Source organism: Natator depressus, chromosome 3 (assembly GCF_965152275.1).
Source record: "Natator depressus isolate rNatDep1 chromosome 3, rNatDep2.hap1, whole genome shotgun sequence".
In the NCBI taxonomy this organism is placed as follows: Eukaryota; Metazoa; Chordata; order Testudines; family Cheloniidae; genus Natator; species Natator depressus.
In genome coordinates this window covers 51,394,136-51,408,401 of record NC_134236.1, presented here as the reverse complement: position 1 = coordinate 51,408,401, position 14,266 = coordinate 51,394,136, and the positions used below count along the sequence as shown (strand labels likewise).

Genomic DNA, 14,266 nt, shown 5'->3' with positions numbered 1-14,266 from the left:
CACAGTTTCTCAGCAGCTCTCAGAGTGCTTGATCAGTTCAAAAACAGGCAAAGTTAATTAATGATTTCAATTTCAAAGCACCTTTGATTAACTGAAGCCAGTACATAGGGAGGCAAACTACTTTTCATTAATGATTCTTTTTATCGTTTCTATTATAAAATGCCTCTAATTGACAGCACATATTTTCAAAACAGCCTGTAATATTAGATTAGAAAACTAACGCTGTTCACATCTGGGTACATGAGCAAAAATAATTAAATTTAATAATAATGAATAAAAAAAACTTACAGTAATTCATCATGCTGCTACTGTCACATGAGCAGTGAAGTCTGAGTGGGTGCCAAATTAAAAAATGAATCCATAAAAATATGCCAATTACTATAACTGTAATAAAATTCCAATCCCTGTTCAAGTGAATGTGAACCATAATAATCATTCTGAATCTCAGTGGGGCCTTTGGAATTTGCATTTCAAAATTGCCCCCAAACATACAATAGACAAGAGTAGTGATGTATATTAACTTTAGAGATCATATACAGCACAACAAGCCAAGTAAAATAGTGGCTGTCAAGGTTCCTTCACTACTCTGAACTCTATAGTACAGATGTGGTGACCTGCATGAAAGACCCCCTAAGCTTATTCTTACCAGTTTAGGTTAAAAACTTCCCCAAGGTACAAACTTTGCCTTGTCCTTGAACCCTATTCTGCCACCACCAAGCGTGTTAAAAAAGAACAGGGAAAGAGCCCACTTGGAGACCTCTTCCCCCAAAACATCCCCTCAAGCCCTACACTCCCTTTCCTGGGGAAGGCTTGATAAAAATCCTCACCCAGTTTGTACAGGTGAACACAGACCCAAATCCTTGGATCTTAAGAACAATGAAAAAGCAATCAGGTTCTTAAAAGAAGAATTTTAATTAAAGAAAAGGTAAAAGAATCACCTCTGTAAATCAGGAGAGTAAATACCTTACAGGGTAATCAGATTCAAAACATAGAGAATCCCTCTAGGCAAAACCTTAAGTTACAAAAATATACATTCCATTCAGCACAGCGTATTTTACCAGCCATTTAACAAAAGGAAATCTAACGCATTTCTAGCTAGATTATTTACTAACTTTACAGAAGTTCTGAGTCTGCATTCCTGATCTGTTCCAGGCAAAAGCATCACCCAGACAGACAAACCCTCTGTTCCCCCCCACTCCAGATTTGAAAGTATCTTGTCTCCTCATTGGTCATTTTGGTCAGGTGCCAGCGAGGTTATCTTAGCTTCTTAACCCTTTACAGGTGAAAGGGTTTTACGTCTGGCCAGGAGGGATTTTATAGCACTATATACAGAAAGGTGATTACCCTTCCCTTTATTTTTATGACAGGCCCAGACTGATTCAATTTTTTTTTTACAAGATACTGCAACTTAGGCTTGTCTACAGTAAGGGGGGAGATCAATCTAAGTTACGCAACATCAGCTACATGAATAACATAGCTGAAGTCAACGTACTTAGATCTACTTACCGTGGGGGCTACACTACGCGATGTCGACTGGGGACGCTCTCCCTTCAACTCCCCTTGCGCTTCTCATTCAGGTGGAGTTCAGGAGTTGATGGGAGAGTGATCGGCGGTTGACCCGCTAAATTGACCGCTGATGCATCGATCGCTGCATGTCGAACCCCCGGGAAGTGTAGACAAGCCCTTAGTGTTCCTACACTTATTATGCTGTTTCCTAAATTTAATCAATGGTCTCAGAATACTTTGCATATTTTTCCCCAAATCATTATTTGTATACTGAAAGCTTCTGAAGGCACATACGTATGATTCTGATTATTTAAGCATCCAGCATTCTTCTCAGTTTTGTATACAGTGTCATTTGTCAAGCTTAGGAAATAGGATTAAGAGTAAATAGAGAACTCTGTATGTTCAGAAGTTTTTAAAGTGTCCTCTTACACATATTTTACTGCAAACAAACTTCCCTTTCAGCAGTTAAGAATCAATTGTTACTTGTTACAGCCAAGAAGAGTATTGTATAAATGTCATTTAAGCAATGCAGATGCATTCATCAATGTGAGGGTCATCTTACCTTGTTCCATATGAAAGAGGATAAGCCTTGCAAGAGTGACTTTCATGATGGACTCTCCATGACCAGTTGCAGAGACAGCACCAACAAGGTTGTCAGCATAGCCACCTGAACCTGTTTACAAACAGCATGTAAATAATATGGACCAGTGTAATCTGCTTGGCAATTTTGGCACAAATGTTTGTAAACAAAGCAAATTTACTCTCAGTCATTGTCACAAGAAAAGCTTTGAAATACTTTACATTTATTATTTTGCACTGCACAGCCCCTAAAATAAAATAGGAACTTACCATTTAAGGCCTACAAACCCTGAAGCAAGCAGATACTTTTGATGGCTCGGTTTCCCACAGCCACTGTACTTCAATGGGACTCCTTACTTTGGTAAGGACTACTCAAATAAATCGGGGTTTCAAGGAGTGGGTCCTAAGAGCTGCTAACATTTCAGAAGCATCCAAAACAAAATATAAGTCTCCTTCAGGGCAACTAGTTCTTTAATGTAAGTGAATTATTCAAATGTGAATTTCACAGGACCCTTCTGATCTCCATTTATCTCTCCAAAACCCCACCACCACCATTTTGGCTGATACTTGACTCTGTTCCTCGGGCACTGGTAAGTGATATAATTTCCCTCACTAATTCCCCATCAGAGTGCACAGTTTGAAAAAGGATAGCAATTACATTTAATGCACATGTCATTCTCAAAACCTATTTGCAGAAGAACATTACAGAAGTAATTAATGTGCTTTGTCGTGGGAGGAGTCAAAGAAAATGTTCCCCCAGCACCCAAATGTAGTCACAGCTCATTCCATTATTTGGGAGCTCATTGATAAACCTTTCCTACATGTCTGTAGCCAACCGTGGACTGCACTGTCAGTGAATTTCAGGAGTGAATTTCACCCTTTATGAATAGTGCTTCTCTTTTTCACAGCAGAAGCCTTGACATCTTTCCTGAATCTGTTGCTTTTCCTTCCCCTCCCCTTGCAAAAACCATATCTTAGTATTCTCCTGGCACACCAGTGAGGCAGTCTAGAAATAATTTGTCTTTTTCCCTAAAACAAAAGTTTTCTGAAAACATTTTGCTTTCCTCAGCAGTATGAAAATAGATAGTATGAATGTGTTTTCTGAAAATATCATGTAAAGAGAAAAAAGAGTTGCATAGGCAACACTGCCACAAGACCCATAAAGTAAATGACTTTTATTGTATGAATGGAAGTCTAATCAATTGGCCAAATTTATCAGCAGGCCTCATATATACACTCACAAAATTTGCAAGTGCATCCTTTTGCATTCACTACGACCTGCATTTGTGTGCTTAACTTATGCATATGCAAATGAAATTCAATCTGAGCAGAAATATGCAAACAGCTGTATCTGAAAATCTATGGGCACATATAGGGAGGCTGGCTGAAAATATGGCTTTAAATATTCCTTTAATAATTAAAACTATTAAAGAATGTTCATTTAAGATAAAAGGTAATATTGAACAGAAGAGATTTTCCAACTTACAAGATATATATTTTTAAAAAGCTAAGTTTGTTTCCCCTTGCTTTAAGGAAATCATTATTATCTAGAAGGGAATATAAAACGATATTGTCAGTAGGGTGACCAGATGTCCCGATTTTATAGGGACAGTCCTGATTTTTGGGTCTTTTTCTTATATTGGCTCCTATTACCTCTCCACCCCCTGTCCTGATTTTTTACACTTGCTGTCTGGTCACCCTAATTGTCCATGTGTTAATTACAGTGTCAGAATAGCCTCTGGATATCAGACAGTTGCTGCTGATGGCCATAAGATTTCTGGAATATAAATACAAGGCATATCAGCTCATTTCATTACTCCTTTATATGAGCTATCTAGTGCTGCTAGCCACTGGAAGTGTTAATGATTTTTCATAATTTATGTAAATCCCCAACTGTGATTTTTCCATGTATTATAGATGCAAAATATTTCTTTTCTTTCAAGTAGTCAAAAGTTCTTATTTTCCAAGAAAATGTTATTTTAGCTACTTGATGGCTTATATGGAATGACATGGTAATATCAGTCCAGTTCCTTGCAGACAGATATTCACATCAAAATGTCACCGTAATACACCGTGTTTTTGCAAATGCTTTTGCACATGCTTAGTATTAGATATGTAACTACTGCTATTGAAGTCAATAGAACACGTGTGAGTAAAGTCAGGCCATATGTAAGTGTTTGATGGACTGGAGCTGTAGTTAGTAACCTTGTTGCCAGTATCAATAGCAAGTCTAAAACCAGAATGAGCATGAAGACTGAGGTCTCATCTCTTACTGGGTGGCCCCTGAGTCAGGGTGGAGAGACTTTGACAAGGAAGTCTGGAGAAATTTGCAGTGAGATTGCCTGTGCTGTACTTCATCTGCAGTTAAATAGAGTGCACGGCAGTCAAACTGGCACCTTTCTTAAGCAATATATTCACTCCATTCACTCAAAAATATTACAAAGACTCAGAAGAACATGAATTCTGCTCTCTTGGAAAGGATGGATTTCTGTGATAAGCAGATTTTTGTAGTGCTAGTCAAGAGACCTGACAAGAAGATGATTGTGTGTGTGACTGTAAACTGCAAGATGATGATGCTTTCTTGACAAGAAAAAAAGTGAGCAGTAATACATGTGAGAGAAAGCTCTCAAAGCCTATGACCAAAAGCTGCAGAGTCTCAGGAATCATAGAATCATAGAATATCAGGGTTGGAAGGGACCTCAGGAGGTCATCTAGTCCAACCCCCTGCTCAAAGCAGGACCAATCCCCAATTAAATCATCCCAGGCAGGGCTTTGTCAAGCCTGACCTTAAAAACTTCTAAGGAAGGAGATTCTACCGTCTCCCTAGGTAACGCATTCCAGTGTTTCACCACCCTCCTAGTGAAAAAGTTTTTCCTGCAACTTGAGACCATTACTCCTTGTCCTGTCATCTTCTACCACTGAGAATAGTCTAGAACCATCCTCTCTGGAACCACCTCTCAGGTAGTTGAAAGCAGCTATCAAATCCCCCCTCATTCTTCTCTTCTGCAGACTAAACAATCCCAGTTCCCTCAGCCTCTCCTCATAAGTCATGTGTTCCAGACCCCTAATCATTTTTGTTGGCCTTCACTGGACTCTCTCCAATTTTTCCACATCCTTCTTGTAGTGTGGGGCCCAAAACTGGACACAGTACTCCAGATGAGGCCTCACCAATGTCGAATAGAGGGGAACGATCACGTCCCTCGAGCTGCTGGCTATGCCCCTACTTATACATCCCAAAATGCCATTGGCCTTCTTGGCAACAAGGGCACACTGTTGACTCATATCCAGCTTCTCGTCCACTGTCACCCCTAGGTCCTTTTCCGCAGAACTGCTGCCTAGCCATTCGGTCCCTAGTCTGTAGCGGTGCAGTGGATTTTTCCGTCCTAAGTGCAGGACCCTGCACTTATTCTTGTTGAACCTCATCAGATTTCTTTTGGCCCAATCTTCCAATTTGTCTAGGTCCCTCTGTATCCTATCCCTACCTGCCACCGTATCTACCACTCCTCCTAGTTTAGTGTCATCTGCAAACTTGCTGAGAGTGCAATCCACACCATCCTCCAGATCATTTATGAAGATACTGAACAAAACCGGCCCCAGGACCGTGTCAAAAGCTTTGCTAAAGTCAAGAAACAATACATCCACTGCTTTCCCTTCATCCACAGAACCAGTAATCTCATCATAGAAGGCGATTAGATTAGGAGATGTAGGTGAATTGACTGGGAAGGAAAAACTTGACTTTCTTAATCATGTACTGTAGATGGCACAATTTTGAAACTAGTTCAGAAAACAAAAGTACCTTAATACATGTCTCAGTATGTAGAAACAGGGACTTTGGCAGAGAATGGACATAAAAGGGCTCATAAATACTAGATACACAGGTCATTAGAGCATGAGGAGAGCTGGACAGCTAAGCCATAGGTGCTGACTTCTACTGGCACCGGTGGGTGCTCGAACCTGCTCTGCCCCGGCCCTGCCCCGTCTCCACCCCTGCCCTACCCCTCCCGCCCCCATTCCAACCCCTTCCCCAAAGTCCCCACCCCCTCCCTGCCCCTATTGTGACTCCTTCCCCAAATCCCCACCCTGGCCCCGCCTCTTCCCCACCTCCTTCCCTGAGCGTGCCACGTTCCTGCTCCTCCCCCCTCCCTCCCAGAACTTGCTACAGCTGTTTGGCGGTGGCAAGCACTGGGAGGTAGGCAGAGGAGCCGGAACATGGCACACTCAGGGCAGGAGGAGGAGGTGAGGTGGGGCAAGGCGGGGAGCTTGGCTGCCGGTGGGTGCAGAGCACCCACTAATTTTTCCCTGTGGGTGCTCCAGCTCCGGAGCACCCATGGAGTTGGTGCCTTGAGCTGAGCATCAATCATTATGCTGAAGACCAGAATCTAGGTCAAATCCCATTACCTACAGTGCCTAAGAACACAGTGAATAGCTTTGTAAAACCTTTACTTTGCTAGAATTTATGGATAAGCAGACAAAAGTATTCTGCTCTGTATAAGGAGCTTAGTTTAAGGCTACATCTATACTATGATCTAGGAATGTGTTTCCCCTGCTCCCTACACATACTTGTGATAGCTCTCATTGAGCTAGCATGATTATTAATAGCAGTGTAGCCATGGTAGCACAGACTGGAGAAAGTCCAGAGAAGAGCAACAAAAATGATTAAAGGTCTAGAAAACGTGACCTACAAGGAAAGATTGAAAAAAATTGGCTTGTTTAGTCTGGAGAAGAAAAGACTGAGGGTGGACATGATAACAGTCTTCAAGTACACAAAATGTTGTTATAAAGAGGAGGGTAATAAATTGTTCTGCTTAACCACTGAGGACAGCACAAGAAGTAATGGGCTTAAATTGCAGCAAGGAAGATATTAGGAAAAACTTCCTAACTGTAGGGATAGTTAAGTACTGGAACAAATTACCACAAGAGGCTGTGGAATCTGTGTTATGGTCTAAGACAAACACCTGTCAAGGATGGTCTTGATAGTACTTAGTCCTGCCTCAGTGCAGGGGACTGGACTAGATGACCTATCGAGGTTCCTTCCAGTCCTATATTTCTGCAATTCTATAGCAGCAACAGAGGCATAGCTTAGATGTGCTGAATATGTACTCATCAGTTTCATGCATGTTTGTGTATTGCATGGAGAAGGCATGCATCTGCTCCCACCACCGATGCTACCCTGGCTACACTGCTATTTATACTCATGCTACCTTAATGATAGCTACCATGAGCATATGTATGCATAAGCACCAATTATTCCACAGAAAAAAAATAGTGGGTGTTCAGCACAAACTGGCAACCCTGTGGATCACCACCTCCCCTTCCCCCCCAACTCCTCCCACCCACTGTCAGCCCCACCGATCAGCTCTTTCCCCTCCCTCCCAGAGCCTCCTGCCTGCTGCAATCAGCTGTTCAGCGGCATGCAGGGGGCGCTGGGCATGGGTGCCAGGTTTGTATAATTTTTGGTGGTGGGAGGAGGGCAGACTAAATAAGCCCAGTTACCTAAGCCTCTCCTCATAAGTCATGTGCCCCAGCCCCCTAATCATGCCCTCCGCTGGACTTTCTCCAATTTGTCCACATCCTTTCTGTAGTGGGGGGTCCAAAACTGGACACAGTACTCCAGATGTGGCCTCACCAGTGCTGAATAGAGGGGAATGATCACTTACCTCGATCTGCTGGCAATGCTCCTACTAATGCAACCCAATATGCCATTAACCATCTTGGCAAAAAGGGCACACTGTTGACTCATATCCAGCTTCTCGTGGACTGTAATCCCAAGGTCCTTTTCTGGAGAAGTCGGTCCCCAGCCTGTAGCAATGCATGTGATTCTTCCATCCTATGTGCAGGATTTTGCACTTGTCCTTGTTGAACCTCATCAGATTTCTTTTGGCCCAATCCTCCAATTTGTCTAGGTCACTCAGCACCCTATCCCTACCCTCCAGTGTCTCTACCTCTCCCCTCAGCTTAGTGCCATCCGCGAACTTGCTGAGGGTGCAATCCATCCCATCATCCAGATCATTAATGAAGATGTTGAACAAAACTGGCCCTAGGAGAGACCTATGGGGCACTCCGCTTGATACCGGCTGCCAACTAGACATTGAGCCATTGACCACTACCCGTTGAGCCCAACGATCTAGCCAGCTTTCTATCCACCTTATAGTCCATTCATCCAATCCATATAAAAAGGCTCTTTTTTAACTTGCTGGCAAGAATACCGTGGGAGACTGTGTCAAAAGATTTACTAAAGTCAAGATATATCATGTCCTCCACTCTCCCCATATCCACAGTGCCAGTTATCTCATCACAGAAGGCAATGAGGTTGGTCAGGCATGACTTGACCTTGGTGAATCCATGTTGACTGTTCCTGATCACCTTCTTAAGGGCCAGCTTGACAAAGCCCTGGCTGGGATGATTTAGTTGGGGTTGGTCCTGCTTTGAGCAAGGGGTTGGACTAGATGACCTCCTGAGGTCTCTTCCAACCCTAATCTTCTATGATTCTTTGAATGTGTGTATGTGAGCAGGGGAATCACACCCCTAGCTCATGGCATAGATGTAGCCTCAGATGAAGAAACAAATCAGAAAAGGAACCCTATGACTGTTTGAGATATACATCTTGATGGAGAGCAGCAGCAGTATGAAATACATGCACGTGAAAGATTTCTACTTGGTTACAAACAAAAAAAAATTGGAAAAAGTTTTGTGAATACAGAGTGACTCAAAAGATATTTAAGATAAATATATGTAGACAATTAATGAAGCAAAAAGCATTTGCTTGATGGAAAGTGAATTGAAGAAGATCCATTAAAGTCAAATCACCTGCTACTGTTGATGTTTCTTAAGAAAAGGGATGCCTGTGGGAGTTTTGCCTGCGTGAGATGTGCAGGAATAACCCCAGTATGTTGATATTAGTTGACAAAGACTACTAATTTCACAGCCAACATTTCAAATTGTAGAAGCAATCCTACCAGAGACAAGCGGAAGTAACATGATCACTTATTATTGAATCTGGTCAGTTAAATCTGACCACAGATTTCCACAGTAAGTAAAAAATGTAAGAGTACAAGAACATTAAATTGACAAAACAGTTATTTTCACGTAACACAGTTAATTCCCAACAAAAACCATCCAGTGTACCACTGTATGATGGTGACATACAGTGCTTCGGAATCCCAGTCATGGACCAGAACTCCATTGTGCTAGCCGCTTTACAAACACAAAACAAAAGATGGTCCCTGACTCAAAGTGCTTACAATGTAAGAGGGAAGATTCTGAATTCCAAGATTGCTATATCCTAGAAGATGTAAATTGATAACAAAGTGATTCATTGTGCCAGAGTGGAACATTGAAAGAACATTATTGTGAACTGTCATAGGGCCAGATTGCATATACTTACAATCGCAGTCCTATAATAGAAATCGCAAAGGAAGTGAAGAGGAGAAGGAAGGGCCCTGAATCCTCTCCACTTCTCTGCAGCTAAAAAACACAGCCTGAAGACTTCTGATGAGAACAGCACTTTCCTGGCACTCCTGGAACCCCTGGACCAGATCCTCAGGTGGTATAAATCAGCATCCTTCCATTGGCTTCAGATGAGCGGCAGTGATTTACCCCAGCTGGGGATCTGGTCCATTAAGCCTGCCCCAGTCACAAAGGCTTCAGGTACTCCTACTGAGGCAATTCATCTTTCTGCTGCCCCCTACTCTGCCAGAGGAGTCATAAAGACACAGTTTTGTCCATAAGGGGAATAAATGGGTGTTACCTGAACCTCCATGTAAACCAGCAGAAATTGGCCAATTGGCAGCCCCTATGCCCTGATCCTTCAGGGACCTTAGGTCCTTGCATTAACATGGAAAAGTCACCAAGGCTGTGAAATAATAGGAGGGATTTCTGTACTGTAGTTGCACAAACAATTAAATACACTGTCCATCTGCTACAGTGGTTTAATACAAATAGTGTGCAGGCTTTCTTAGTGACTTCAGATCATGGAAATACTAAGAACAATTAATTGTGTACTTTGCATATTATTGTTACCCTTCATAGCTCTCAGACTTTGAACTGGAATTTTGCTAGTTTAATTCCTCCCGAAATTATATTAATATGTATGTGTGTTTGAAATGCTGAAAACCTATTGAACATAGTGCTCATCAGAGCAAAATGTTTAAGAGCTTTTCTTTAAATAAAAGACCAAAAAACACAAACGTTGTTAAATAAGTCTTTAAGAGGAATGGGAACTGATGTAGAAAATCTCAGCAATTAAAATACGACTAAATTTAGTATGATGTAGACTAAACTGTCTCACAATAAGACTGGGCTTAACTAAGGTTACTTGAATGAAAAATATGTTATTTGTCCAACCAAGTAAACTTCCCCCTCTGTTGTTCACCTGCCTCCAACCCCAACTTTACATTTGAGATCAGTGTTAATACTGCTGCCATTGATTCATCTGACTTTTATTAAGGATATGTCTACACAGCAAAGAAAAACCCGCAGCTGGCTCTAGGACCCTGTGGGGTGGAAGGATCCCAGAGCTCAAGCTCCAGCCCGAGCCCTGAAGTCTACACAATAAAACAGACCTGCAGCCCGAGCACCATGAGCCCGAGACAGCTGTCACAGGCCAGCCATGTTTTTTTTTTTGATGTGTAGACACACCCTAAGAGGATATGTTCTTGGGTTCCCATGGGTCTGTTGCCAATGCTTCTCTATCATTATTCCCATCTGTCAGCTCAGTAGTGATGATGAGCCCAAATGTAGTCTTTCTACTGGCTTCAAGGCTCTGTTCGTCTTTAAAACTTTTTGTTCTATGTCATTCTTCACTGTGTCTATTCAATTCAACCTCTGTCTTCCTCTGTTTCTAATTCCTGCCATGTCGGTATGTAGCGTCAGGTATGGTATCCTTTCCAAGTCCATTCTTGATATCTGTCCAAATCATTGCAGTCATCTTTATTGAATCTTCTGTAAGTATTATTTCTTGCCTTAGCCATTGCTTTTCTATATACTTGTGTATAGTTTGTTAATGCAGGATTCAAGCTGGGCAACTATTCTCTTCAAATTAAGCACAAAACCTCAGTCAAGGTAAAAATCACCAGGGCTACATTCACCAGGCAATGCAGGTCCATACATAGGGCCCTGTCTCATTGAGTCACATGATCTCATTTGAATCTCAGCTTTCATTTAAAAAAAAACCTAAACAAAAATATTTAAAAACAAGAACCAAGTGAAACCATTGCGTTGATGTGTGCCTAAGTCTTCAGGCAGCCTGAAATAATAACTCTGAGATGTGAAATGCCCCATCCATCTTCATGGGTTGTTAATTCTAAACTTCACTGCAATGGCTGTGATGAACACAGCCTCGTGCAAGAGTCTCAGTTCAGGCAGTCTGGGTCTCACCTTGACCCGCACAACAATGGGTTAAAATCAAATCAGCAAGAAAAAGGCAGATTCTATAAACATAACATAAAAGGCCCTTGATCCTCAGAGCTTTCATTTCCATTTACCTCCCACAGGTACTTGAAGGTGGTTACTCGTTTCTCAGAGGGAAGGAGACTGGCTGACTGGCTGGCTTGCTGGCTGAGAGTTGTTACTCCTTAGCCATTCCAACCTCTTCTGCACCTTCTTTTTCTTCTGGGGTTTTGTGGTGCAATAAACTCACTTCTTGAATCTATGACTGGCATTCACTGGATTTCATAGATAGCTTTTTTAATTGGGCTCCATTTTCCTTCTATTCTGGCCAGGTGTTGCAAAGATGCACTTGTCCTTGTTGAACCTCATCAGATTTCTTTTGGCCCAATCCTCCAGTAAGGCTTCTGAGTTTTCCATATAAATATCTCCTTTCATGGATATCAATGTCTCCTAGTCCTGACAATTCCATAGGAGACGATTTATCATTTCCTGGTCTTTACATGTTTCACATAGTCCAACCTTATGTTTCTTTACTATAAATAGATTCCTACAGTTCTCGCCATTCCTTCCTTAGCTCATTTTTTATTAAAGGTTTAAATTCCAGTTTGCTTAAGAGGAACTCTAGGTCAACTTGTTCAGGCTAAATAGCATTTTTTGCCTCCTTGTTTGCCAATTCATTGTCAGCTATTCCTACATGTGCTGGGATCCATGCCATTATTACAGTAACATCCAGTTGTGCCAATTAGGTTGTTAGCAATAATATTACATTAAGTATTTTGTTTCTGCTGTCAGACTTGCCATTGTATAGTGCCTGAAGCCCTGATAAGGCATCAGACAGGATGGCCATGGCAGCTGGCTGCACGTCTAAGGCCCAAGTTGTCCCAGCAATATCCCTGTTAGCTCAGCTGTAAAGATAGACATAAAGTTACTTAGCCTTATGACTTACTTTGAGTCTGAATACGAGCACACAGAAAGCTGTTCCTGCTCCACTCATTCCTTCCTCTTCTGAGCCATCAGTATACATTTAAAAATCATGTCCCCACTTATTTCTGTCCCTTCTCTTCCTGTTCCTCTCTTTTTATAGTTGGGCTTGCCCTCATTAGTTACTGCAGGTGTTGGTGTTTCTCTCCATAATTGGCATTTCTCACAGCTGAACTGGGGTTTGGCTAGTTTGACTGTCTGCAGGCAGGGAAGGACCTTAACCTTTGCATGCTTGGGTTTTTTATGGTGTTTGTAGACACTACTGACATCACTCCCCTAATAGATTCTATGGGAGGGGATCCTTGCTCTGCCATCATAGCTCTGTTTGGGTGGTGTGGATAGGGCCACCTCATACACTGATAACTTTGATTGGGTGGGTGAGTATTCAATCTTTCTTCCTCCAAGATGGACTCCAGCCCACCTGAAGACAGAGAGTGATGGTCCAGGCAGAGGGGAAGCTCCACCCTACCCAGAGATGACCCAGCCAGTCCAGCAGATGTCTCTTGTGTGGGTAGCTCTTAACTCCAAGGAGACGTGGGGCCATAGCACAGAGGAGAGAGTCATGTAGGAGACAGGTTTATGCAGGTATAGCTAGGGTCCTGGATTGCTTTAATCTAGCTCTGAAAATCACCCATTTACAGAGGGTCAGTCCTAGGCCTGTGGGAGTTAATTGGACATAGAGGCCTTTTGTTGACCCTTTGCACAGAGGTAAATTTCACCCTCCACGTAGAATACAATTCCCTGTTCACAGATGTCATTTTAGGAATAAGTAGTTAATTAGAAAGCTGAAACTTTCTCCTGAATTCTTACTTGATGATCAAAAGTCTGATTCTATGAGGTTAAGGGAAGATAATGAATATTAACTAATTCAAATAAACTACAAGAAAATTTAGGAAGCCTTGAATTTAAATTTGACCAGAATACAAATGGGAAACATTTCTTCTCCTGTGAAACTGCCATTTAAAGTTTGCAGTCTTGTTGTAGCCATGTTGGTGCCAGGATATGAGCGAGACAAGGTGGGTGAGGTAATACCTTTTATTGCACCAACTTCTGTTCATCAGACAAGCTTTCAAGCTCCACAGAGCTCTTCTTCAGAACTCGAAAATTTGTCTCTTTCATCAACAGAAGTAGGTCCAATAAAAAATATTACCTCACCCATCTGGTCTCTCTCATGATCATTAATACCTTAAAGTGGTCAGAGCCTTGGTTTTACATCACATTCAAAAGAGTATCATGCCCCCTAACACCACACATAGATATTGTTCTATACCTCACTGAATCAGACATAAGGGAATCACCCAAACCACTTCTTAAAGCATCTTGATGGTCCAAGTCTCCTTTGCAAATATCAGACCTAATCCTGTTTAGTTTATGAGATCTGACAAAATTACCAAGTTTCATTTGTCATATGTGGCACTGTCAGCAGAGATATCTGTGATCAATGAGGGAGATACCTGTTTTATGTTTATAAATATTATATGATCATTATTCTTTTATTGTTATTGTATTGCTGGCTATTAAGTACCAAAGGGTTTAAGTCCTGCAAGGACTAGCTGTACTTACATTTAGAAAATAGTGTATGATTTCAGAAAAGTGCTATTGTCAATACTAGACCTGAGCAAATAATTGAATTTTCTGTGGCTGAGCAGAAGAATTTGAAAAAATATTGTTTTGTTTCTAAACCTGATTTTCTTTTTTGGGGTGTGTGTCTCAGAATGAAGTATTAACAGTTCATTCTGAAAATGCTGAAATGAGCCTTTCTAACTTTTCCTAAAAAAATTTCCATCGTTTTTTATTCAGACAAAAGTATTTA

At 41.6% G+C, this 14,266-nt stretch overlaps 1 protein-coding gene across 2 annotated transcripts in view; it reads right to left on the bottom strand.

Moving 5' to 3' along the window:
* LOC141984669 (isoaspartyl peptidase/L-asparaginase-like) overlaps positions 1-14,266 on the bottom strand; it is a 241,812-nt gene that overhangs the window by 25,108 nt on the left and 202,438 nt on the right. For both annotated transcript variants that reach the window (XM_074947901.1, XM_074947902.1), the window contains exon 6: positions 2,069-2,179. In XM_074947901.1, the coding sequence (XP_074804002.1) occupies positions 2,069-2,179 (111 nt within the window). The remainder of the gene's footprint in view (positions 1-2,068; positions 2,180-14,266) is intronic.